Source organism: Pangasianodon hypophthalmus, chromosome 1 (genome assembly GCF_027358585.1).
Source record: "Pangasianodon hypophthalmus isolate fPanHyp1 chromosome 1, fPanHyp1.pri, whole genome shotgun sequence".
Lineage (NCBI taxonomy): Eukaryota > Metazoa > Chordata > Actinopteri > Siluriformes > Pangasiidae > Pangasianodon > Pangasianodon hypophthalmus.
The window spans coordinates 24,900,933-24,927,172 of NC_069710.1; the positions used below are offsets into that span (position 1 = coordinate 24,900,933).

At 41.3% G+C, this 26,240-nt stretch overlaps 1 protein-coding gene and 1 long non-coding RNA gene across 2 annotated transcripts in view; one reads left to right on the forward strand and one right to left on the reverse strand.

Moving 5' to 3' along the window:
• LOC117597700 (uncharacterized) overlaps positions 1-7,955 on the forward strand; it is a 12,376-nt gene extending 4,421 nt beyond the window's left edge. Inside the window, exon 2 of the long non-coding RNA XR_004578452.2 lies at positions 7,249-7,955. This is a non-coding gene — a long non-coding RNA (uncharacterized LOC117597700). The remainder of the gene's footprint in view (positions 1-7,248) is intronic.
• On the reverse strand, positions 533-25,809 carry setdb1b (SET domain bifurcated histone lysine methyltransferase 1b). Its single transcript, XM_053233596.1, has 21 exons — positions 25,559-25,809; positions 22,984-23,221; positions 22,583-22,782; positions 21,741-21,778; positions 21,273-21,576; positions 20,522-20,723; positions 20,295-20,368; positions 19,723-19,913; positions 19,259-19,388; positions 18,933-19,065; positions 18,693-18,806; positions 18,180-18,495; positions 17,599-17,951; positions 16,457-16,573; positions 16,182-16,351; positions 15,672-15,905; positions 15,348-15,512; positions 8,403-8,768; positions 7,269-7,504; positions 6,953-7,041; positions 533-6,091 (listed from the first exon to the last, which is right to left on the reverse strand). Exons 2-21 carry the CDS (start codon positions 23,211-23,213, stop codon positions 5,974-5,976), a joined length of 3,780 nt encoding a protein of 1,259 aa, XP_053089571.1. The 5' UTR covers positions 23,214-23,221; positions 25,559-25,809; the 3' UTR covers positions 533-5,973.
• Between the last annotated feature and the right edge of the window lie 431 nt (positions 25,810-26,240).

A 26,240-nucleotide genomic window follows, 5' to 3' on the forward strand; every position in this document is an offset into this window, starting at 1 on the left:
AAGGTACATATATTAGGTAGTAGGGGTGTAAAGCTGAGGCTTCCACATAATATGATACAATTAGAAATCTTAAGGCAATAATTAAATATTTGCCGATAACACTGAATCTACAGCTCCAATCGATATGTGGCCAACTCTGTTCAGGATCTGGGGTAAGCCCGCTGTTAATGATGTGAATGATGATGATGTAGAGTAGGACTATTTTATGTTTAATGGACAAATTATTGATTATTGTCAAATTATAATAAATAATAATCAATCTGTGGTTGTTGCCTGATTGCTAGTGGATTGCTAGTGCTGCTGTGATTGACAGGGAAGAGAGTATTCCATCCCTCCCACCCAGAGAACACTGCCAGTTTTGCTCCCTTGACTCCAGGCTACAGATGGCTGTTGCATCATCCGGCTTTGAACTTGCATTCTCTTTTTTTGTTTGAACCACTCAGGAGCTGTCATGCTGAAATTTATAATTATATATAATAATTTGTAATATAATAATTTGTAAATACACTAAAAAAATATGGAATGCCATTCAAGAATACTTGAAACTTAACAGACTTTATATGAAATGTACAAGTTACACACTACTTGACGAACTAAAAACTACTTGAGCTGTAACAGTATCAGACGAGTACTTAGAGCATGTCAAATTAACAAAAACAGTGCCATAATTTTAATTGTACAAATCAAAATAGGCAATTATAATCATGATAAAATACCATGCATCCTGTGCACACATTGCAATTTCATGATCTCATACAATTCAACTATATGTATGGTGACTTGTTCAGTTACTTGCTGCAAAATTGCTGCACAATTGTTCACTCCATTTGTGCATCAACAAATCAGTAAGTTATTTGGTGTGACAGTGTTTTGTGTGTGTGTGTGTGACTAACTAGGTAGTAGAATAAGGCTACATAACATTAGCTAGCTAGGTAAATGACCTCCCCTGGCCGGTGTACATTGTTGGGGTGGGACTTAATGTACATTGGATGGGAGGTGGGGTCACTGTGGGGTCAAGGGAACTGTGGACATGATAATCCAAAACATAGTGAAAGATACCTACCTTCTTAATCATTGCCACTTCATTAATAGGTTTGAATTGTGCCCTTGATGCTCATTTCCATCTCTATAGAAAAGCTTCAGAAACTCCTCATGCTCAGGGCAGAACAATTTACTGATGTCATGCTGTCTTTGGATTGTCATGTTTTGTTCTGACCTCAGATGGCTTAGATAACATTCCTTAGAATCTTTTTGGGTCGTAGATCAGTTTGCTTAAACTTTTAGCTGCCAACACTCAGGACACTGGTTTCCTATGGCACATGCTTGCATGTGGCCTATGATAGAGATCTTACAAAAAGAATGCTCACATGGCAAAATCACTGGATCACTAAATTGCACAAGCAAACAGGACACTGGATCTGCTTCGACAAAGAAGATACCATTTCTGTTCTGTGTCTAGTTGGAAAAGACTTCTGTGACCAAATAATGTACAAATCACCAAGAAATCTTTTCAATACAAAAGAGTGGGTGTGGTATCACACACCACTGGCATAAAATGTAACTAGACAGGTATATCAGAACACAGACAGAATAGGTCCTCTCTGTGCTTGCTCTGGTGGCTTACCAGTTTTCCTCAAATCTACCACTAGTGGTACTTTGATGTATTGAAGTATGCGACATGATTATCAGTGACGATCATCAAAAGAGTGCTGGCTCACATCCTCTACATAAGAGAGATAGTCTTAATTGACTCTTTCATGCTAACAATGTGTACAAATCTCCTTACAATCAATTTTTGAATTCATTTGTTATGTTGTTATGCTGTCATGGCACAGACTTGCAAGATCTGAGTGTCAGATAGAGTTTATTAAAGAAGGAGGTACAGATATAAAAAAACACACACACAAAAAGACTGGCTTAGCGGTTAGCGTGTTTGCCTCAGACCGCTGCGGTTGGGGGATCAAATCCCTCCTGTGCCCTGTTTGCGTGGAGTCTGCTTGCTCTCCCTGTGCTTCGGGGGTTTCCTCCGGGTGCTCCGGTTTCCTCTCCCAGTCCAAAGACATGCGTTGTAGGCTGACTGGCATTTCCAAACTGTCTGTAGTGTATGAATGGGTGTGTGTGATTGTGCCCTGTGATGGAGTGGTACCCCACCTTGTGCCCTGAGCCCACAGGGATAGGCTCCAGGGTCCCCCGTGAGCCTCTGTAGGATAAGCGGTACAGCGGATGGATGGACAAAAAAGAGCAAGGCAGAATCAAAAAGCAGAAACAGGAAAATAGTCGGGCTATTACAGAGTTAACCAGGGCAAGTGCAAAGTAACAAAACCAAATCCCCAGAATATACCAATATAAGAAATACCATTACAGACACTGCTCATTTGCATTTATCCGAAGCAACTTACACTCAAGATAGGATACAACTAGCACCAGTTGAAAATTAAGGGTCTTTGCTCCAGGGCCCATCTGTGGCAGTGCTGGAATTTCAGCTCACTACCTTCATATCAGTAGCTCAAAGCTTTAGCTACTGAGCCACTTCACACTTCCATAGTTAAAGCAAAAACTGTTTCATTGATTCTGAAACTCAGGAGCGCACAGCATGGTATGGAAGCTTCTTATAGCTTAAACATGGATGGAGGACGCAATGTTTACAGCAGAGGTAGGTAACTTTTTCCTCCATGTTCATCCTCAGTAGTGTCCTCTGTAGGATCAGGCTCTTTGAGCTGGCAAGTGCTGCTGATCTGGCTCTAAACTAGCTGCGTGGGTTTGGATCGTGATGTGCAACCTGCGGCTCCATGAGTGCTCTTTCACACAGCAATGCTGGCATGTTTGTGTTCATCTGAGACCTGAGTTCAGTAAGGCACGTAGACATGTTCGTGAGCATGTTAGTCTGCTAGCTCGAATGCTCCCCTGACTGAAACTATTTCTGCAATCTGGACATTATGCTCTCTGACATGAACTCATACAAGCCTGTAGGTGACCAATGAACTGCTGACAGAGAGAGACTCTGTGGGTCTGAGAAACTGTACGAGCACACGGCGCATTGAATCTGCCTAGCTAGTACTGATGCCACTGCTGTGCTATAGTTTCCTTATTGTAACATTCTTCTTATGAGCCAAATGTTTTGCTAACTCTCGCAAATGAGTGTCCAATGTACGTAGCATAGAATTATACATAGATGATGGATATGTATTATTAAATTCTCACATGAGCATGTACTCATATATAGAAGTGGTCTGCAGCTCTTTCTCTTTGTACCAGTACATTTTGAGAGCTGATGCTCATGGATGGCAGACACCGATCATGAATCTCATATTAGCGATCATGTTAGCCTGGTAAATCTACAAGAAAAAGTAGCCAATTACTGTAAATGTCCATGCCAGTTATACTTTCTAGAATTTAAATAAAAAATAACTCATGACTTTTGACTTTTTTTCTTTTCATTTTTGTGTTCCCGCTGCTTTCAGCCACTGCATCATCGGTGTTTTGAGGCTGATGGTAGCAAGCACTGTCGAACACGTTGGTCCAAAATCTCCCACAGGTGTTCAACTGGGTTTAGATCTGGTGATGGTGAAAGTTATAGCATCTGATGTACAACATTTTCATACTCATCAAACCATTCAGTGAGTCCCTGTACCCTGGGGATGGGGGCGGAGTCCTCCTAGTAGAGACCATTCCCCTCAGTCAGAAGAAGTTGTACTGATTTGCAGTGATGCTTCCCTCTAGGAAGACAAGTGAACCCAAACCATGGCAGCAAAATAAATGCCTCTCACATCATACAAACTTTTCCTTTAATTTGTCCTCTGATTGAATGTAGCTATCAATCTCAGTCTAGGTTAGGCTTAAAAACTTGAACTTCTCTATGCACTTAACTGCCAAATTAGTGGACAATTACTTCAAGGTCTATTATACAATTTATACGAAATAAAATCTTGCTGGCTCAGTTATTGGCATTGATCACAACTGAACAAGTCAATTAATATAACATGCTGGTTTGTATGATAAACATTGTATGTTACATTTCTCTTGGCTAGTACAGTTCAAATCCTTGACAGTTGACAGCAGTTGACAGTGTGAAGTGTAATGTTTAATGACTTTTTACCATGGGGGGCATGGTGGATTAGTTGTTAGCACTGTTGTGTGCGCAGAGTTTACATGTTCTCCTCATGCTCCGGGGGTTTCCTCCCCCAGTCAACATGCGTTGTAGGCTGATTGGCATTTCCAAATTGTCTGTAGTGTGTGAATGGGTATGTGAGTGTGTGTGCGATTGTGCCCTGTGATGGGTTGGCACCCTGTCTAGGGTGTCCCCTGTCTATATATATATTAGATAGATAGATACACACCCAAACACACACAGATCACACAGAGCAGCCATAACATTAAAACCACCTGCTTAATATTGTGTAGGGTCCCATTGTGCCACCAAAACAACTCTTGATCTGTGGCATCAAGACGTTAGCAGCAGAGCCTTGAAGTCCTGAAGTTGTTAGGTGGGGCCTCCATGGATCGGACTTATTTGTCCAGCACATCCCACAAATGCTCGATCTGATTGAGATCTGGGGAATTTGGAGCCCAAGTCAACACCATGAATTCTTTGTCATGTTCCTCAAACCATTCCTGAACATTTTTTTCAGTGTGGCAGGCCGCATTATCCTGCTGAAAGAGGCCACTGCCATTTGGGAATACGGTTGCCATGAAGGGGTGTACTTGTTCTGTAACAATGTTTAGGTAGGTGGTACATATCAAAGTAACATCCACATGAATGCCAGGCCCCAAGCTTTCCCAGCAGAACACTGAACAGAGCATCACACTACCTCTGCCAGCTTGTCTTCTTCCCATAGTGCATCTTGGTGTCATTTCTTTCCCAAGTGATGCACACCCACTCAGCCATCCACATGATGTAAAAGAAAATGTGATTTATCAGACCAGGCCACCTTCTTCCATTGCTCTTTGGTCCAGTTCTGATGCTCACGTGCCCATTGTAAGTGCTTTTGACGGTGGACAGAGGTCAGCATGAGCACTCTGACCAGTCTGCAGCTACACAGCCCAGTGTGTTCTGACACCTTTCTATCACAGCCAGCATTAACCTCTTCAGCAATTTGTGCTACAGTAGCTCTTCTGTGAGATCGGACCAGACAGGTCCATCGCCTTTGCTCCCCACATGCATCAATGAGCCTTGTGCGCCTATGACCCTGTCGCTGGTTCACTGGTTGTCCTTCCTTGGACGACTTTTGGTAGGTACTAACCACTGCATACCGGCAACACCCCACAAGACCTGACCCAGTCGTCTAGCCATTACAATTAGGCCCTTGTCAAAGTCGCTCAGATCCTTATGCTTGCCCATTTTTCCTGCTGCCAACACAACAACTTTGAGAACTGACTGTTCACTTGCTGCCTAATATATCCCACCATGTCACAGGTGCAACTGTAACAAGATAATCAATGTTATTCACCTCATCTGTCTGGGTTTTAATGTTATGGCTGATCGGGGGTGTGTGTGTGCAAATGGCAGGTTGCTTATGAAAAAAATTTATTATGCGGCGCAGTACAGTTTGGTCTGTCCTTAAACACGACAAATACAGAATATACAGACAACACAAAATATGGCGGGTTATAAAAATTGTGAAGCAAAGAAAACACAACAAGTAAAAGTTCAATTCATTTAGCACTAATTCATAAGCTAAAAGAGATCAGGGAGAAGAGAGAAAAGCTTGGAGAAGAGGCTTTTCATAGAAATTTATGAAATGCAGGAAATAATTACATTACATACGCACAACTTAGTGTGGCCTTTTTTGGATTAAGGCAGAACTTAATGAAGGAAGGATAGAGTTTCATATTCATATTTCATTCACAATCAGTTCACTCCATGTCCTCAAATAACAAATATTTAGCTTCCTAAAAACAGCACACGCAGAGACTACATGTGGGTCTGACTGTAAATAATCAGTAAGTGTGTGTGTGTGTGTGTGTGTGTGTGTGTTAGAGCAGTCGTCCTCGGCACTCAGTGGAGCCACAGCAGCAGAGCAGCTCTTTTCCTTCCACGCTCCCAACCTCATAGTTATAATCCCATGTCAGCTCCGTCCCTGCACGGATTCTCCTGTAGACACAAAGTGTAGAAGCCATTAGCACACACAAGACACAGTATACTGTATAAACACACATCTATTGTTATATCTCTGTTGATCTGTTTTCCGTGTTCCTCTAAAGGCAAATGGCATACTAATTCAAAAACAATATAAATAAGGAACAATTTTGCAATACCAAGTTACCAACACAAATGATAAGTAAGGAATAAAACTTGATGGGGTGTGATGCGGTTACCACCCCAAAGTGTTTTAGTCTTCTTACACCACAGAAATTTGCCAACAATTACAATCTTTAATTCATTAATGATTGACAGGTCACATTTTTATCCGTTTATAGTCACATTCAGTGTTGGGGAACATATGTGAAACAAATTCCTGCTTGATGTACGTTAGTTATAGCAGCTACCAATTGCTCCCTCAGTAGTGTATATCTTTCTCTCTCCCTTGAAGTTAATGAAACAGCTGGTCATGGTACACAGAAGCCGGAAAGCGTAAACTCCTTTGTCCTGAAGACTTTCCCGTGGCGGAAAACATACTATTCGTTACAAAATGCTGATACCCGAGAATCCTTTTACATAAACATCTCTTAACAGAAACCTCTCTTTATCAATGATTAGACTTTTTTCTTTTCTCTTCAATTGCAAAACATTTTTAAAATCCATTTATTATTAGTCTTAGATTATGCGGAGTGTCTGCCATACAAGTCCTTGTGAATGAGCTGTTACTATAGAAATGATAATGTATTACAATGAAAGCATAAATATTTGAACTATAGCTGGCATTACTGTCACTACTGTAGAAAAATAATCAAGACCTTCTGACCAATCAGATTTGAGACTTCAACAGCAATGTGGTATAAATGATAAACATACTTGCTGGCGAAGAAGGCCACCCATGGAAATCGCAAGTCATGTGTGTCCACAAACACATTCTGGACAAACAGGTTAGGACTGCAGCTATGCTGTAAGGTAAGAGTAAGATGAGTAAGATAAAGTGAAAGAAAAGACAAAAACTTCTAATATATTCCTCACAAATGGTAGCACACAGCATTTACAAACTAAAGGCTATATGAAGATTCTACAATATGAAGACATACTATAACTTAAGACAAGGTAGAATTAGGATGTTGACGAAAATACAACTAAAATAATGTTTTTCCTCCCCCCAGATCAGAGGGTCAGTACTGACGTTGAGGTAGCGTCCAAGGTTTCCCTCCAGCTTGGCATCAATGATGTAACAAGACTCCTCCCCATCAAAGAACTGCCGTGTGCTTTTGGAACCACTGTCTCCGGCACCGCCTCCATGGCCCTGATGGGCTGCCGAGCCCCCAGTTCCACCACCTCCTGTTTTCACCATCATGCTGTGCGAGGACTTTAAAGCAATGCCTCGTGTCGATTTCACTGCCACCTGCCTCTTCACCACCGCTGAGAGAGAGAGAGAGAGAGAGAGAAAGAGAGAAAGGGAGAGAGATGGAGAGATAAGAGATTAACAAGAGAGTCAAACAGTCAATGAATAGTAAAAGAAAAGACCTGAGTGCCTGGGTTAAAGAAAATTTCCATTAACAAAGCAGAAAGCCGAATATGTAAGCTCTGCTTTCTGCAAATCTTACTATGAAAAGACAAATCTAGATAGCATTCTCAGATTGAGAAGAACAAAAGATACAATCTCACCAAGATAATGATTTTGAGGCACCACAATTGAAGTACAGATGCCTTGAATTATAATTTTCTTTTTCTCTCCTTGTTTAAAAATCTAACAGCATAGCTGTCAGTCATGCATTTCAATGGAAAATGATGCTTAGTGTGAATAGAAGCAATACGGTGATGTTTCTGATGAGGAAATGCTTGTCTAATAAAGATTTGTTCATCAACTACACATTTATTTGGTTTGCTTATTTTATGACAAGATCAGATTGGCCTTTTTTTTCAGTTTTCCATACAAGGTCATACCATTGATTTTCATATGGACAAAAATTTGTGCCATTTTCATTGTTTTTTTTTTTCTTTCAAGAATACCTTATAGAGAAAAAGCCACAGGACAGCCACAAGAAATGTGTCTGTGGCAAAGTGGCTTAAAGGTTGATCTAATTGGGTTCATGTGACTCAGAAAGCTGATATTCTTCACTTTTACACAAATGTTGGTGTAAATCTAGATCAAATTTAACTTAACTCCAATGCTACAAACATTTTACCTTCAAAGCTATGACCATATTGGCTTTAAGGCTCAACACATGTTTAAATATATAGACCTTTAACAATATTGAGTAACATCAGGAATAAGGACAAACCCTTCTTATGTTCTCCCGTGAGTTCATGTTCTTACCCTGAGTCTTCTTTTCACGCTCTTTGTTGTCATCGGAGCCAGAGCTGATAGTTTGCACATCGTCACTGTCAGAGAGGGTCATCACTTCCTGCAAGAGGGGTGAAAACAAGAGAATATATGAGAGAGATGGAGAGAGGGAAGGAAGAGTGGGTAGAGAGAAACAGAGATGTGGCTGATATCCTCTCACCTTCTTCTCCGTCTTCATTCCTCCCTCTATTTTGACATTCGGTGGTCCAGTGGAGGAGGACTGGCTGGTCAGCCATGAGGCCACTTTACTCTTCCCACACTCCTCTGGCACAGGGGGCGGCTTCCTGTCCTCTGTTCCTCCAGCTGACATGCTCAGTCCATCCTTACTGTCCTGACTCTCTGGAGGGAGGAGCACAGCGGAAGAAATTCAGAATTAAACATATGTATATACACACATCGACCAATGGGGAAAAAATGTGACCTCAGTGATTTTGACCGTGGCATGGCTGTTGGTGATAGATGGGCTGGTTTGAATATTTCAATAACTGCTGAACTCCTGGGATTTTCATGAACAACAGTCTGTAGAGTTTACTCAGAATGGTGCAATAAAGAAAAAACATCCAGTGAGCAGCTGTTCTGCAGACAGAAATACCTTGTTGATGAGAGAGGTCAACAGAGAATGGCCAGACTGTTTTGAGCGGATAGAAACACTACAGTAACTCATAACCACTCTGTACAACTGTGGTGAGCAGAAAAGCATCTCAGAATGCACAACACATCAAACCTTGAGGTCGATGGGCTACAACAGCAGAAGACCACGTTGGGTTCCACTCCTGCCAGCCAAGAACAGAAAGCTGAGCCTGCAGTGGGCACAGGCTCACCAAAACCGGACAGTTGTAGACTGGAAAAACATAGCCTGGTCTAATGAATCTCAATTTCTGCAAAGACACACAGAGGGTAGGGTCAGAATTTGGTGCCAACAGCATGAATCCATGGACCCAACCTGCCTTGTGTCAACAGTCCAGGCTGGTGGGGGTTGTGTAATGGTGTGGGGAAAGTTTTCTTGGCACACTTTGGGCCATTAATACCAAGCAATTCGTTTGAATGCCACAGCCTATTTTGAGTATTGTTGCTGACCATGCGCATTCCTTCATAGCCAGAATTTATCCATCTTCTAATGGCTACTTCCAGCATGATAACGCACCATTTCACAAAGCAAATGTCATCTCAAACCAGTTTCATGAACATGACAATGAGTTCAGTGTTCTTCAGTGGCCTTCCCAGTCACCGGATCTGAATCCAGTAGAACACCTTTGGGATGCGGTAGAACGGGAGATTTGCAGCATGAAAGTGCACCTGAAAAATCTGCAGGAATTTAATGCGAAATTCATGCAATCATGTCAACATGGACCAGAATCTCAAAGGAATGTTTCCAACTGTTTCCGGCTGTTTTGAGAGCAAAAGGAGGCCCTACCCAGTATTAGTATAGTGTTCCTAATAAAGTGTTTGGTGACTGTACCAATCAGATGTAACATTAAAACTACTGACAGGTGAAGTGGATAACATTGATTATCTTGTTACAATGACACCTGTAATGGGGTGGGATATATTAGGCGGCAAGTGAAGAGCCAGTTCTAGAAGTTGATATGTTGGAAGCAGGAAAAATGGGCAAGCGTAAAGATCTTAGCAACTTTGACAAATTGCTGAAAAAGTTAATGCTGGCTATGACAGAAAGGTGTCAGAACACACAGTGCATCGCAGATTGCTGCGTATAGGGCTGTGTAGCCACAGTGTGTCCACACGCCTGTCCACCGCCGAAAGCGCCTACAATGGGCACGTGAGCATCAGAACTGGACCACGGAGCAATGGAAGAAGGTGGCCTGGTGTGATGAATCACATTTTCTTTTTATATCTTGTGGACGGTCCGGTGCGTGTGCATCAATTACCTGGGGAAGAGATGGCACCAGGATGAATTATGGGAAGAATGCAAGCCAGCGGAGGCAGTGTGATGCTCTGGGCAATGTTCTGCTGGGAAACTTTGGGTCCTGGTATTCATGTGGATGTTATTTTGACACATACCACCTACCTAAACATTGCTGCAGACCAAGTACATGCCTTCATGGCAACGGTATTCCCTAATGGCAGTGGCCTCTTTCAGGATAATGCGCCTTGCCACACTGCAAAATTTTTTCAGGAACAGTTTGAGGAACATGACACAGGCCCCCTTTCCACCAACATGGTTCTGGTCCACCACAGAGAAGGTGGTTCCAGGCTGGAAAAATCGGTTCCACCCCAGCCCTATAAACTTCCTGGAGTGGAACCCCAGAAGCGGGTTACGTCAGGGGGTGGGTGCAGTGCAGGGGCGAGGAAATGTAGCATTTCCAGGAAAAGTTTTCTGAACAACAACAGTGTTGGTTGTTAGCTACCATGCTAACATATCCAGTAATTACTGCAATAGAAAAAAAAAAAAAGACACAGAATGTCTGAAAAAGTAGTTCAGTGGTCTAAGGAGGAAGCGTGCATTCTACTGTTGATATAGTCTTCAACGGAGATCCAAGACAAACTAGAGAGCTTGCAAAAGAAAAAAAAGGGTGTACGTGGAGATACACTAAGAAATGCTCAACACTGGCTTCAATCGGATGAGTGAGCAAATTGTAAACAAACTCAAGACACTTAAGAAGGGGTCCAGGATCAGAAAAAGGAGCTCAGAAAAGCGGCAGTGGATGAAGCAATAAAACTGTGCATTACAATGTTTTGGACCCTGTACTCTGACACCGACAGGCCAGTCAATTAACCGGCACATTGAATTCAGCAACTGGTTACCTAGTCACGTAAACAAAACATAGCAATGAAACCCATTACGTCACCGATAGGCTCCTGTTCGCCTGGCTGAGAACCATGTCTCAAACCAGAACACGAACTGTTTTGGTGGAAAAGAGGTAAAAGAGTTCAAGGTGTTGACTTGGCCTTCAAATTCCCCAGATCTCGATCCAATCAAGCATCTGTGGGATGTGCTGGACAAACAAGTCCAATCCATGGAGGCCCCACCTCACAACTTACAGGACTTAAAGGATCTGCTGCTAACATCTTGGTGCCAGATACCACAGCACACCTGTGTGTGTGTGTGTGTGTTTATATATATATATATATATATATATATTTGTTTTTTGAGATTTTATTTTAAAACCCTGAAACTCAAAATCAATTATTTTAAAGTGGCATTTTATTTATGTTGGGAAAAAACTGAAATATCTTGCTTGCATAATTATCCAACCCCTGTGGTGTGGAAGCTCCCAGTTTACACAAATGAAAGAAATTGACCTAAAGAAGGACATAGTTACCTCACCATTGGCATCCACTTGTGAATCATTAAAGTTTCTGTCACATTTTCCAGTTAAAAACCCCATTGTTGAAGGCTCATTGGTCAGGCTGTGAATATGAAGGAAAATGAAGGCCAAAGAGCATTCTACAGAAGTTAGAGAAAAAGTAATACAAACGCAAAGGGTACAAAATAATATCCAAGTGTTTGATATCCCAGTGAGCACAGCTGGATCAATAATCAGGAAGAAGAAGCATCACACCACCCAGGCACGGTCAAGAAAAGGCCGCCCCTCAAAACTCAGTGCTCAAACAGAGGCCAACAATCACTTTGAAGGAGCTACAGAGTTCAGTGGCTGGGAGTGGAGCAATGGTGCACTAGTCAATATCAAGAGCACTGCATAACACTGGCTTGTATGGGAGGGTGGCAAGAAAGAAGCCGTTACTCAAAAAGTACCATCTGAAAGCATGTGTGGAGTGTGCCAGAAAGCATGAAAGTGACCTAGCTGCGATGTGGGAAAAGATTTTGTTTTCAAATGAGACCAAGATAGGGCTTTTTTGGCCAAAACTCAAAGTGCTATGTGTGGCGCAAACCTAAATTTTCCCATGCCTCAAGACACACCAACCCTACAGTGAAGTATGGTGGTGGCAGCATCATGCTGTGGGGATGCTTCTCATCAGAACGGACCAGGCATTTTGTTAGAATTGAACAAAGAATAGATGGAGCAAAATATAGGAAAATACTGCAAGAAAACCTGCTTCAGTCTTCTAAAAAAAACTGAAGCTTGGCAGGAAATTCACCTTTCAGCTGGACAATGATCCCAAGCACAAGGCCATTGGATTGGCTCAAGAACAAAAAAGTAAATGTCCTACAGCGGCCCAGTCAAAGTCCTGATCTCAATCCCACTGAGAATCTGTGGCACTATTGGAAAATTGCAGTCCACAAGCATCAATCAATCAACCTGAACAACCTGGAGCAAATCTGCCAAGAAGAATGGGCCCAAAATCACTCAAACACTGTGTGCAAAGCTGGTACATACGTATCCCAAAAGTCTTAAAGCTGTTATTTCAGCAAAAGGTGGCTCAGTTTTTTCAGTTTTTTATTTTTCATAAAAACATTTCCCAACATAAATCCAGTGTCACCTTACAATAATTAATTTTGAGTTTCAGTGTTTTAAAATAAAATATCAAACAGAATGAAATTTCAATGTACCATTTGTAATTCAGTAATATGAGAGAATTGGTGAGGGGTCTGAATACTTTTGCAAGGCGCTCTCTCTCTCTCTCTCTCTCTCTCTCTGTATATATATATATATATATAGAGAGAGAGAGAGAGAGAGAGAGAGCGCTGAAAGAAGTGAAGTGCTTAAAATGCTGTCCATGGAGTGATAGAGAAAGGAAAAGAGAGAGCTACTGCAAATGAAAGACAGAGTTGAACAGAGTGGGAGAAGAGAGAGCTACTGCAAATGAAAGAGATGATAAATGTGAAGTCATTTTATAATTGCGCTGATAGCGCCTGCACAAACCCCCTTAATTATACCTTCACATCACTTCACTGTCAGTGTGTAATTGAACTCTTCATGACTAAAACTCATCAATCAATCTCTCTATTCCAGTTCATTATCCCTCATGGGGAGCTAATGGATGTTGCTTGATAACCTGGTAATAAACTAATCTGTTAAAAAGACCAATTAGAAAGTGACATGTCAAGGACTTCAGTCACATTAAGAAAACACATGTTCAATCAGATGAACACATGAGGGCACTGCAGAGACAATGCACTTTGTGGCCTGATGTTTTGTTTTCTGTATTATAATGTATTATACATTCTAATGACTTTTGTCATTATGGCATAAATGGAAAAAGAAAACTCACTGATTAGCCTAGGCTGCCAAACTGAATTATCAACAATATGAACAGTATTTATGCGCCAAAATAGAAGTGAGGGTGAAACATTTCTCTTTTAAAACTAGCAAAAGGGCATCTACTTCTGTAATGATAAGGAGGTTTTATACAGCACAGGACAGCATGACATAACAAAGCCAAACATAGGGCTAGCTCTATCCTGACAGTGTGTGTGTGTCATTTGCCAGTAAATACTCCTACCTGTAAAAGTACGAGAAGTTTCTCTAGAGGTTATCGGGTGTTGACTAATAACTAATGAGTAGTAAGACACCTCTGTGTCTCTCCTTCACAAGCTGAACTACTGAATGCTGAAAGTTCAGTAATAATCGAATGGGAATTTAATTTGTTTTGGTTTGCTTTCTTTCTAGTTATTAACATGAAATGACTTGATGTTAATATGAATTGAGATTCACAAAATTAGATATAGATATATAAAATACACACACACACACACACACAACGTAAAAGTATTCAGACCTGACCAATTTTCTCATGTTAATGAATTACCAATGGTACACTGAAATTTCATTCTGTTTGATATTTTATTTTAAAACACTGATATTTTATTTTAAAAGTATAAATATATACTTTTAAATATATTTTATATATGTATTATATTATACTATATTTTATTTTTTGAGATTTTATTTTAAAACCCTGAAACTCAAAATCAATTATTTTAAAGTGACATTTTATTTATGTTGGGGAAAAAACTGAAATATCTTGCTTGCATAATTATCCAACCCCTGTGGTGTGGAAGCTCCCAGTTTACACAAATGAAAGAAATTGCCCTAAAGAAGGACATAGTTACCTCACCATTGGCATCCACTTGTGAATCATTAAAGTTTCTGTCACATTTTCTGGTTAAAACCCCATTGTTGAAGGCTCATTGGTCAGGCTGTGAATATGAAGGAAAATGAAGGCCAAAGAGCATTCTACAGAAGTTAGAGAAAAAGTAATACAAATGCAAAGGGTACAAAATAATATCCAAGTGTTTGATATCCCAGTGAGCACAGCTGGATCAATAATCAGGAAGAAGAAGCATCACACCACCCAGGCACGGTCAAGAAAAACTCCAAGAAAAACACCGCCTCTCAAAACTCAGCGCTCAAACAGAGGCCAACAATCACTTTGAAGGAGCTACAGAGTTCAGTGGCTGGGAGTGGAGCAATGGTGCATTAGTCAACCATATCACCATTCGATTTGTGTGTATTTGAAATAAATTAACACCACCATTCGATTTGTGTGTATTTGAAATAAATAAGCTATATAAGCTTGGCAAAGTAAACCATAAATAACGTTGCAGTAAATCATGACAATGATTCGATTTTAAGTCCATCAGTCGAGGTTCGCATTAGCGAGTATGCTTATGCAGTATGCACATTTGCACTCAGGAGCTCTTATGGGATACGAATGTTTTTCCAAACTACCTGGATTTTCAGGGATAACACATTTTTTGTGTAAATGCACCTGCAAAAGATTTACGAACAAACTATTTCATATCCAGCTTGAGAAATGAGGCCCATTGTGCCATAATGTTTACAAAACTTTTTCTTAGAGTGATTTATGATACGTTATGACACCTAGGGTTAGTGTTATCATGAAAATTACCAATAAGGGTAATATAGCAGTTATATTACTGGACAGTTTATGAAAACATATGACTGCATATTACATCAGGCATGACAGGTCTATGATATGGTTATGTCTGTCATAACCAATATCCAATTTAACCTATTCAAGCGTTATCCTCACCTTCCTTCATGCCTTTGGCCTGTCGGCGAGTCGTGTAGCTCCTCCACACTGAGCTGGAGGAAAAGTAAGTGTCCTTAACGAAGGTGTCATCCGAGCTATCGCTCTCATCACCGTTTGACTCATCTTTGTCATCATCGCTCTCACCCTCATCAGAAGAATCTTGGCCTGGCAGAGAGAATCTCACTTTCACCTTTTGCTCATGAAAAACTTGCTCATAAAGCTTCATGCTACTGGCTGTCAATGTGCTTTATCTTATTTCATTCATATCATCTGTAATTACACTTCCCAAATATGCTGATTTTTCCATGCATGGTGATCTCTCACCTTTGCTGCTGACATTGCGGTCCTCTGTCTTGGGGCCATTTTTGCCCTGCTGGGATGAAGACATTTTGACCCGACTCATGTCTACACCGCTGCCCTCACTGTCCGAGCAGTGCGCCTCACTCTCGTAGCCCTCCTTAAAGTTCTCCACGCTCTCGATATGGTCCAGGTTAGCAAAGTACTCATCACCCATCTCCAAACCCTCCTTGTCCGCAAAGTCGTCTGTAAGGATTTTCCCTAAGAGAGACATGGAATGATTTTATAAAAGAGAAGCTGTGCTCATTCTATATCAATCGATAACGTTTGTATTCCAGGAATTGTGGTTATACACAAAATGACTTCACAAAGAACTGTATAAAGTATGGAAATGGGGAAGTGAATCAGAACACAATTCAGACACACAGTTCCTCTCTGACAGTCCTGGGATTTGAACTCAAAACCTTAATCTCTATACTCATATTTGACAGCAACATACAGAAAAAGAGCAGGGACCCAGATCAGCTCATTCAATACCTGCATAGATACAGACAAAAGAGCCTTTGGCCACATCATCGAGGCAGCGGATGCCCCAGCCCTTGTTCTGGGTCTTAAAGAGCTGCAGGCGCACTTGGAGGCCGTGCTGCACCAAGCGATTAGTGCACATCTGAGGATTACAGCGACACTGCTTGTTACACTCGTATATCCTGAAGGGAACAAAGCAAAGGTATGAGGATCAGGCTGATAAATCATTTTTATTATATTTATTATTTGTAGTATTATGTGTGCTCATGTATGTGTGAGATACCAACCCAGTAGGTAAGCACTCATCCAGTCTCTTGTAATTGTAGCCAGCATTGGGATTGATCTGTCCACCGGGAGTACACCCTGTGGCCTGCAGGGTCAGCTGGTGGCATGAACACTTCGACCTGCAAACAAACTCATACGTTCAAACCCCGAACATCTCCCCATAACCAGATTCCCACTACATGTCTTGCAGGAGTTTAATGCAGTGACACTGTCTGCTCAAAATATTCATATCTGTATTTGCATTTGATTTTTATTTTATTATTAAATATGAGCTCTACCATTACACCCTTGGAAACACTGGAAAATGCTGGTAAAACAGAAACCCAGGGGTGTTTTTTTGCAACCTGCTCACAGTTATCATTTTCATTTGTACATACCTGCGATAATTTCTACCAAATCTATTTGGTTCTGTTTTGCAAAATATATTTAAAAAAAAAACTAGTAGCCTAATTTAAAGCACAATGACCCAGCCAGGCAGTGGGTCACGGAAATGCTCATGCAGCGCTGCATCAGTTTCATATCTGACTGCTTGCGCCCACATGAAAAGTAAAAAACCTTCTGCTCACATGACTTTTTTTTGTTACAACCCAATGCGCATCTCTAGTCTCAACCAGATGCCCCGAGAACATTTCTCACAAACTTAAAAAAAAGTGTCCTATTCATATCTGGATACTCAAAAATGATGAAAATATGATGCAATCCATGGAGAAGAAAGCAAAGTAGCCTAGAAAGGCCTACACTAAACTGATAGCATTGAGAGAGGGGGAATATACAGGAATGATCATTATTATCATTATTATCATTGCCCTGAAATGGACTGGTGTCCCATCCAGGGTGTATTCCTGCCTTGTGCCCGGTTATCCTGAGACGGGCTCCAGATCCACTGAGACCACAATCAAGATAAAGTACTTACTATAATGAAGGAATACATATTTTTTTTCTCATTATAAATAAACAAAATAAAGCTCTCTTTTTGGAAATTTGCTAGATGCAGTATTCCAAAACGAATATGCAAATTACTACTAAAGAATTCACTTAACCCACAAGCCTGAAGAGAGCTCTGTATCTGAGTGAGTGTTTACTGCTCTGTTTCACTGCACTGTTGCATGGACAGTGTGAGCCTGAGTGTGCATGAGACACTAACTTGTCCTGGCAGCCGTCAGTGCAGTCACAGCCCACCAGGAATTCGAGGCTGGTGTTGATGAAGACTCCGTCCTCAGGGATGCGCTCTTTGCTGTAAGCCACGCTGGGTGGGGGAGTGTTATCAATCTCATTGACGCAGGACAGTGGAATGTCCTCACGTCCACCTGTGATGTCCCGGATGAAGTAGAAGGGCCTCTGTGGCTGGAAGCGGCGGTCCACCAGGACATACGGGTCCAGACAGAACATTTCCAGGAAGATGAAGTCACAGTGTGTTTGGAAGAGGTAGCGTTGAATCTCCGCCATGTTCCTCAGGCTCAGGCCACATGGGGACTTGTAGATCACATGAAAAGACATCTGAAAGAGGGAGAGAGGATGACAGAGATAAATGAAGAAGCAAGAAAGAAGAAAAAGCAAAAAAGTTTGATGAAGAAAACAGAAGAATGAGACAGAGAAAGGAAGAAGAGTGAGAAAGAGAAAGAAATAGTTAGATAACTAGATCACTAGCACAGCTTGCCGCTAAACCACTAGCTTTGTCTTGAAACACAACGAAACAGAGCATTGCATGCCACCTCACTCACTGACCTTGCGGTTGAGGCGGCGGCGTGCGGTCATGCGGCGGAACTCGTACAACAGCGGGGTGAGGAGTGGGTTTCGTCCCCGGTGGAGATTGGGTCGCGTGGGCCGGATGCGCTTCAGACACTCGGGTGTGCAGATGTGTGTCATATAGAAGAGGCGATCATTAGGGGCCTGATAGGACGGCTCCTGAGGAATCCGCTCACTCGCATAGGGAGATATGGTAGATATGGCAGACATGGTAGTTATGGCAGGTGGCAAGGTTTGGGGAGCCGGAGCGATGGGTGTCAGGTTCTGCACTGGCCCTGACTGCAGGAAGAAGAGTCTAAAAGAGAGGGAAAGATTACACAAACATACTGTGCACATATCTTAAAAAGACACTTGTATTGGCTGTAAAGGACAATCATAATGCATTCAGCTGAACCAGCATTTATTCTTATTTACTGAAGATCTGGAGCATCAGAAATTAATGGAGGCCACATGAAGAAATCAGGTATTAGGAGCAGTGAGGGGCTTGCTAACCTGGAGCTGGTGTTTTGGGGAAGGATGCCGACAGTTTTGAGCTGGAGGTCGGTGGTAACAATCTGACGAGCGGTAGGAACATACGGGGACGTGCTCTTTTTAGCCATCTGAGTCCTATAGAGCAAAGACATATCTAGTGGTAACAAATCGAGACCTGGGGCATAATGTTTAAGAGTTAATACAGAGAAGTGAAGCACTCTGGGTAATGTTAGTTCTGCATGATGTAGGAGGATTACTCACTCAGTGCGGATGGGCTGGGAGGGAGCAGTAAGCTGTGGGCGAGGTGGTGTAGGCTGGGTGACTGCGGAGCGGTTGGCTAGTAAGTTGTTTTCATTCGTGTACTGCACCACAGGGCCTTTAACCCTCATAGCTCCTACACATAGGTGGACCGAGGAGAGATAAGACAACTATAGAGATATATACAACTCTATAGATACAATACAGATCAACTTTGCAAAGCGAATTTAGCAAACAGTTAAAAAAACATACAAAAAAATGCACAAATAACATAAAAATCCCACACATCACACCCACAAATGTACATACAGAACAGAACAGTGTGTTACCCATGTTGGGCCGCACGCGCTGCTGGCCAGCCAGCTTTTTCTCCTGGTTGTTGGCTGTACTCATTTTTAGGTTGAACATGGGCTCCAGGCGAGTCGAGCCACGATAGATCCACTCACTCCGCTTATCATCCTGCATACAACAATCAAACAACATAAAAAACTGTATAAAACAACCATACACATTTCACTGTCATGTAAACATCATCCTTAATATTCAAATGGAGCAAATGAACTGAGTGACCTTATGAAACACTGAAGAAAATATTAAAAAAATATTTGCCCATATGTAGCATACCATCAGGATTAATCCAAGACGTTTGACCAAATTATATTTGCACAGGTGTGTATTCTAACTCACAAAGCCGTACAGGTTACAGCTATCCTGCATTTCCATTTAATCACTGACTATATTAAGTGTTGTTAATAAAAACAAGACAAGTAACAGGAAGTGATGATTGTCAGACCAGGAAGAGCATTTTGACAAGGCTGCCGTCCACTTCCTCCACGCGGCTCCTCCACCACGTCCCTTCCCACTCGGTTTTGATGATCTGACCCGGCTTCAGCAGCACCATGGGTCTGTTCGGGTATGCCGTGATGTACTCCTCAATGAAATCCCTGCATGACTCATCCTCAATGTCCTCCCACGTCTTCTGCACTGTGTGTACACACAAACACACTCATTAGGTTTGTGCATATTATTATCATTTATCACAAATGTGTGGCATTCTGGGAAACCCGTCGGATGACCAAAAATATTGAAAAATCAGGTTTCGGCCAAAACTGGGTATTTATGCCTATAATATATTTCGACACCTCAACTTTTAACACTAATATACGTATTTTAATATATACTAAGAAACAATTTCTGCTTTATAGTAATATAAATAGTAGAAAAAACAGAATTTCATCATGTGAAGGGTCTTCCTGGGTTGCCATACATATGTGGAAAATGATTAGAGTTCAGTTCATTCGAGTTGGCCACTAGCCATGTGGAGCAGAGGGCCAAGAATAAAATGATTATTAGATCACCACTTACAGGGTCTGCAAACAGGGTAGAGATCTGGCAGGGCTACGTAAGAAGCATAGCCATCATCAAAAAAGATCAGGAACCTGAAAGACATCAGCTCCATTATTTCTAGCAGTCCTCTTTCCTCCTTCCCCAAGAAAACACCCATGAATACTTCTTTTCATCAAAATTTCCTCAATATTTCATCATTTCTCTCGCCTGCTTTGTCTCTAGTCCCATCTTTGCCACTCCCTCACCTCATACGATTCTTGCTGTTGGGCATTTCAGCAACGATGCCAGCATACAGCCACACCTGGTTGCCATCTTTATATTTGGCAACAACACGAGCACCAACGTACAGCCTCTCCAGGGTTGGGTGATAGTCGAATGCCACATGGTTCCCAGACAGCAGGCTTTTCCCTTTATTCTCAAACTTCACCTTGTACTTAAAGCCGCTGCCTGTGTCACAAGATATCAGAAATGTCAGGAGATTTCAAAAAAAAAAAAAAAAAAAAAAAAGAGAGAGAAAAGAAAAAACATAAGTACAATGAGTGTTGCTTAATTAACATCAGAGGGGGCATAACAGATGAATATATGCAGTGTTTCTTACTGACAGCTGGGAAACAAAATTAAAGCATGCAAAAATAGAAAACATGAACCACATGTGTCAAAGAAATGTCTCAGGCTAGATACTTAAGATGACACATGGATAAAACTGTGATTTAAAACATTTTTCTCATATTTCTCATGTTTATAAGCTGCTGTACAGAAGTCACAGCTCTGGTTTTTTATTTCCAGTTTTACATTACTCACACTGATGAAAATTAAATCTTTTAAGCTGCAAGGTGCTTTAGGGTTTTGAGTTTATGTAGTGGAAAAAATATATTCATCACCATGGAAATATTATAATTATAAATGAAACAGAAACTAAAATCCTCACATAACACTAACCATTTGAATCACTTGAAAATAATGAGCAACTTCAGTTATAACTTACTCATAACTTACCCACTGAGTTAATAGCGATCAGAGTTCCACGGTGCCAGGTCTTGGTGCGTTTTTTACCCAGAATGCTCATGTTTAGCCTCATGACATCCTGCTTTAGAGCTGGATTTGGCTGAGTGGGTGCGTGTGCAGGGCCTGAAGACATGAACACTGCTGGAATGTTCAGCATGGAGCCCCGGGACGGAGAGGGAGGGGCCAGTCCTTTAGTAGGCGTGATGGCCGTGGACGGCGTCGGCTTGCTGACTGTCTGCATCAGGTTCTGCACCTGCTGTGTGGATCTCTGAAGTGCAGCTGATGCTTCCATAAGCTAAATGTACAGTAGTATTAAACATAACAGGTCTTAATGCACATATAATAACGCAGGTTTATACTTTAGAGGGTTGTTATTACATATTATTACATAGAGTAATGCATACAGGAGGATTATTTAGGCACATTATGGGCAATATGAACTCATATGCACTCTCTTACCGAGTCTTTGACTGGTGTTACGTTCTTTGGTGGAACCACTGTGGGGAAAATGAGCATATTTCGTAAAGAATAGTACAGCCAAAAAAATGCCAAGACATCACAACTGCTCAGTAATACCATTTACATCTAACCCACTTGAATAAACAAAAAAAATAAATTTGTATTTTAAACTTAATCACTACTTAGCATACACTATATGGCCAAAAGTATGGACACCTGACCATCGCATCCATATGCATTTTTCAACATCCCATTTCAGATTTAGTCCCCTTTTTGCTGATATAATAATCTCCACTCTGCTGGGAAGGAGATTATTATTCCACTAGATTTTGGAGCGTGGCTGTGAGAATTTGCCCATTCAGCCACAAGGGTATTAGTGAGGTCAGGCACTGATGTCAGGTGAGGAGACCTAATACACTGTTGATGTTGCACTTCATCTCAAAGTTCTTCAGTTGGGATGAGGTCAAGGCTCTGGCAATTCTTTATGGACACTGCTTTATGGACATCACTTTGTGCACAGAGGCATTGGCATGTCAGAACAGGTTTGGGCCCATTAGTTTCAGTGAAGAGGAATTAATTCTAAAGCATACAAGGCCTACTTGTTTTTGAGGTTACTGAGGTTTGTATTACACCCATTCAACACTAATATCTGTAAGAACTACCATACAAAGTAGCAGGTCAATACCATGTTCTCCTTCTGTCCATGTAGGTTTTCTCAAGGTTCTCCACTTTCCTTTGAATGAAGGAATGAATGAATCCTGTAGCTATAAGGCCACAAATGCACTCCATGGCACTACAGAAGCACGCACATCCTCACACCCAAGATACCAGCATCCACCTACCACAGCCCACGGCAATAACATCATCGTCGTCATCATCATCATCGTCGTCGTCATCGTCATCATCTTCATCGTCATCAATTTCGATGACCTCGGATGCGTTGCCGCCACCTACTCCTTCATCTTCAGAGCTGCTCTCCCGATACTCCAGACCTATGTTAGTGTAAAGCTCTTTCACTAGAACTTCACACTGTATTACAGACCTGTGAAATCCACAAACAGAGCTTCATGTTATATTGCTGACTGCAAACACTAAACGTCTCGGGGACACACAACTTCCACATTCTGATCAAGTCTAATAGATTAGTTAGGAGAAGGCAACAATCATCTATATTTGCAGATGTGCAACCTTTTAATATTTTAACGGTTTCGAAATATTTCTTTCTCGCCCACACACAACTTACTCTGAGGCGTTGGAGCAGAGTGTATCCATACTGGCCATGTCCTTTTCTTTCTGCTCGACCCAGTTCTGCATTTCGGCTAACTGGGCCTTCCTGTTCAGCACGACCTCACTGCTGTCCACCTGCTCTTCAATCCACCTGCGCAGCTCGTCCAGAGAAACGCCAAGTTCCTCCTCCAGCTCGGGCCCCAGCTCCATGTCCAGAGCCGAGCCCAAACCTGCGTCCACCTCCATACCTACCACTGAAAGTCAGAGTGACACAAAGACTTCAAACAGAGCATGATTCAGCTTCAGAGCTGAGCGCACATCTTCAGCCATCTTGCTTTAAGCATAAGCAGTGTTACTAGGAAACTGGGCTACTTTTAAGCTGCTGCCACAGATCGACTTTTCAGTCAGAGAGTTGGAGGCTGAGCATTTTGCATACAAAAGATTAAATGCATATTAATATATTATTAATATATAAAGTTCTCAAAATATTTGACCGCTGCTATAGAGCTCATCTAAAAGCCACCAATAGGAAGACAGCATAGCATTGATGCGCAATTTACGGGACAGCTACAAACATGGTAGCATCGATGACAAAACATGTTAATGTTTCCGTTTATGCGACACCTTTTTCTACGTTGTTTTGTGATATAGGCAGAATGTAGTCATGTTCTTTCATCGCAGGACTATCGTTAGAGGATCTTTCCCTGTATTATAGAACATGGAGAACACCTGTAATCGCACAGTCTGTTATCCAATTCAGATTTTATCTCATATCACATAGTGTGAAAAGTATTAATTCTAAAAGATCGCTATAATCTCACAGTCTAAAACAGGCTTAGGGCATTTTTTTTTTAATCTTCAGTGAGATTGAGTTTAAGGCTGGATGATGATATGATATCACAATATTTTTATATAATATCATCATGATACATTTTTCTAAGTATCATAATTCACATATCATTAGGTGCACTGTAATAAATTGCTGTAAATTTTACAGTATTTTGCCTCCAATTTGGGTTGCCATTAAGGTACTGTAACATTTACAGTAAACAACTGTAAAATATATTTACAGTAAAGTACTGCAATATCTTAATGTTGTATAAAATGACACGTAACCCAGCACACTTGCTCATTGGGCTGATGCAGGCTACAGCTGAGTTGAAGGTTACGGGTCTTGCCCAACCATGACAGCTTGGCAGTACTGGGATTTGAACACACAACCTTCTGAGCTGTGACTTAAAGCCTTAACTGCTGAGCCACCACAACACCACTGCAACTAGCTTGCATTGATTCAGCTACTTCTAGCACTGAATTAACACCACTAACAGATTGCCAGTAAATTACTGTAAAATCTACAGTCACTTTTTTTACAGTGTGTCCTTGGTTCCTGTAAAAAGTAGCTCACTAGACATAAAAATGTTTCTGTATCAAAAACTAAAAGACTACAATAATTACCTGGATGATCAGTGACTGTTTTCATGTTTTGTGATAGTTGTTCATGAGTCCCTTGTGTGTCCTGAGCAGTTAAACTGCCCACTGTTCCTCATGAACAACTATCACAAACCATAATATACACAGTCACTGATCATCCAGGTAATTACTGTGTCTTGTGGACTATATGTAAATATCTGTTATGTGAAATAGCTTATTCAGGGCAGAACTAAATAAAAAACAAAATGCAATTTTTATGATCCCTCTTTTTTTTTTTTTTTAAATTATTAACATTTTTCAGATTCTGCAAGGCGTATGTAAACTTACGATCCCAACTACACACAGGGGTGGATTTAGTGATTTGGGGGCCCTAGGCCAAATAAAACAATGGGGCTCTATTCAGCATTTTATCATCGATATTTACACTTTTAGTATATGTTATTTAGCAGTAATAATTAAAAATATACATAATTTGCATTTATATGTGGAACTTGGCTTCTGGGGGCCCAAGGCAGTTGCCCACCTTTGCCTAGTGCTAAGTCCGCCCCTGTGTGTGTATATATGTATATATAGTATATCATAAAGTCCGATATAATCATGATATAATATTTTTGCCATATCGCCCCCCTCTAATTGGGTTTAATTTGTAGTTTGCTTTATTTTGGAAAAGACATAATTTCCTATAATTCAGTACCCATGGTGCTGTACTGTTTTGACACACTGTTGATCAGGCTAGGATGCAGTTGTAGGAAGGAGCTAATGTCATGTCACTGAGCCTGTACTGTACACATGCACTGTTTTTATCACAACACAAGGACTTTCCAATGAACATAATGCAATGTAGATCTTATTCAGTTAGACACAGCACTTTTGATCCACACACAAATACTCTCATTTTCCTGCACAGCTCACACACACACACACACACACACACACACTCACACACACACACACACACACACAAAGGCAGTGCATGTGTGTTATATCTCGCCCATCAGTGAGCATGCTCTAATGAACCTGACACTAGCTACGATCATGCCCAGATCTTCAAGAAAGCAGTTTCAACAAACTTAGTTTCCTTAGAGACGGTTTCTAGGAGATACACAGGTTAATGTTGATGCTAGCCATGGTGGCTAGGAAGCTAACCTAATTTAGCTTACCAACAAAGTCCGGCCTCCGAGCCTCCTTTACTGAACCGTTCCAGCTCTCAGCTGCTTAAAGCAGGCACGGGGAAACATCAACGTCTTTATTCAGCTGTGTCTTAAACATAACACTGGCTCCGCAGAAAAAGCCATCTGCACCAAAAAGGACTTTTACTAGCTAGGTTTAATAGTGTATCATTCACCCGGTCTTCAACTCTATCGCTGTTATTTTTCCCCTACCCGTATTCTAACAAATCCCGCCTCCTTCGAGGGGGCGCTTGATCGGTCAGCATCCAATCATAAAGGCACAAGAGAACTCCTAGCCAATCAGAAGCGTAGGAGACAGGAATACGGGTGGGAAAACTACAACGCGCACTGCTTCGATTCGACTCTCGAAGATGGTTCATGGCTAACAAAAGAGCCTTCACACTGACCAATCAGAGCTTTATTATGAATGAATGACAGATGAAGAGCTCAGGGAAGGCCCGCCCACATGACCTATATGCAAAGCACCTTTATAAAAACATACATATACTGTATATAGATATTTCAGAGATGCAGAGATTTCACTTTTTCATTTTGACAAAAGCTAAGTCCAAAACTGCACATACCATAAAGAGTATCTGTGTACAAATAGTAAAAGGAATAAGCTGTCCTAGAGCACAGCTGTCAAGGCAGCTGCGGTAGAAACTGGAGTGTA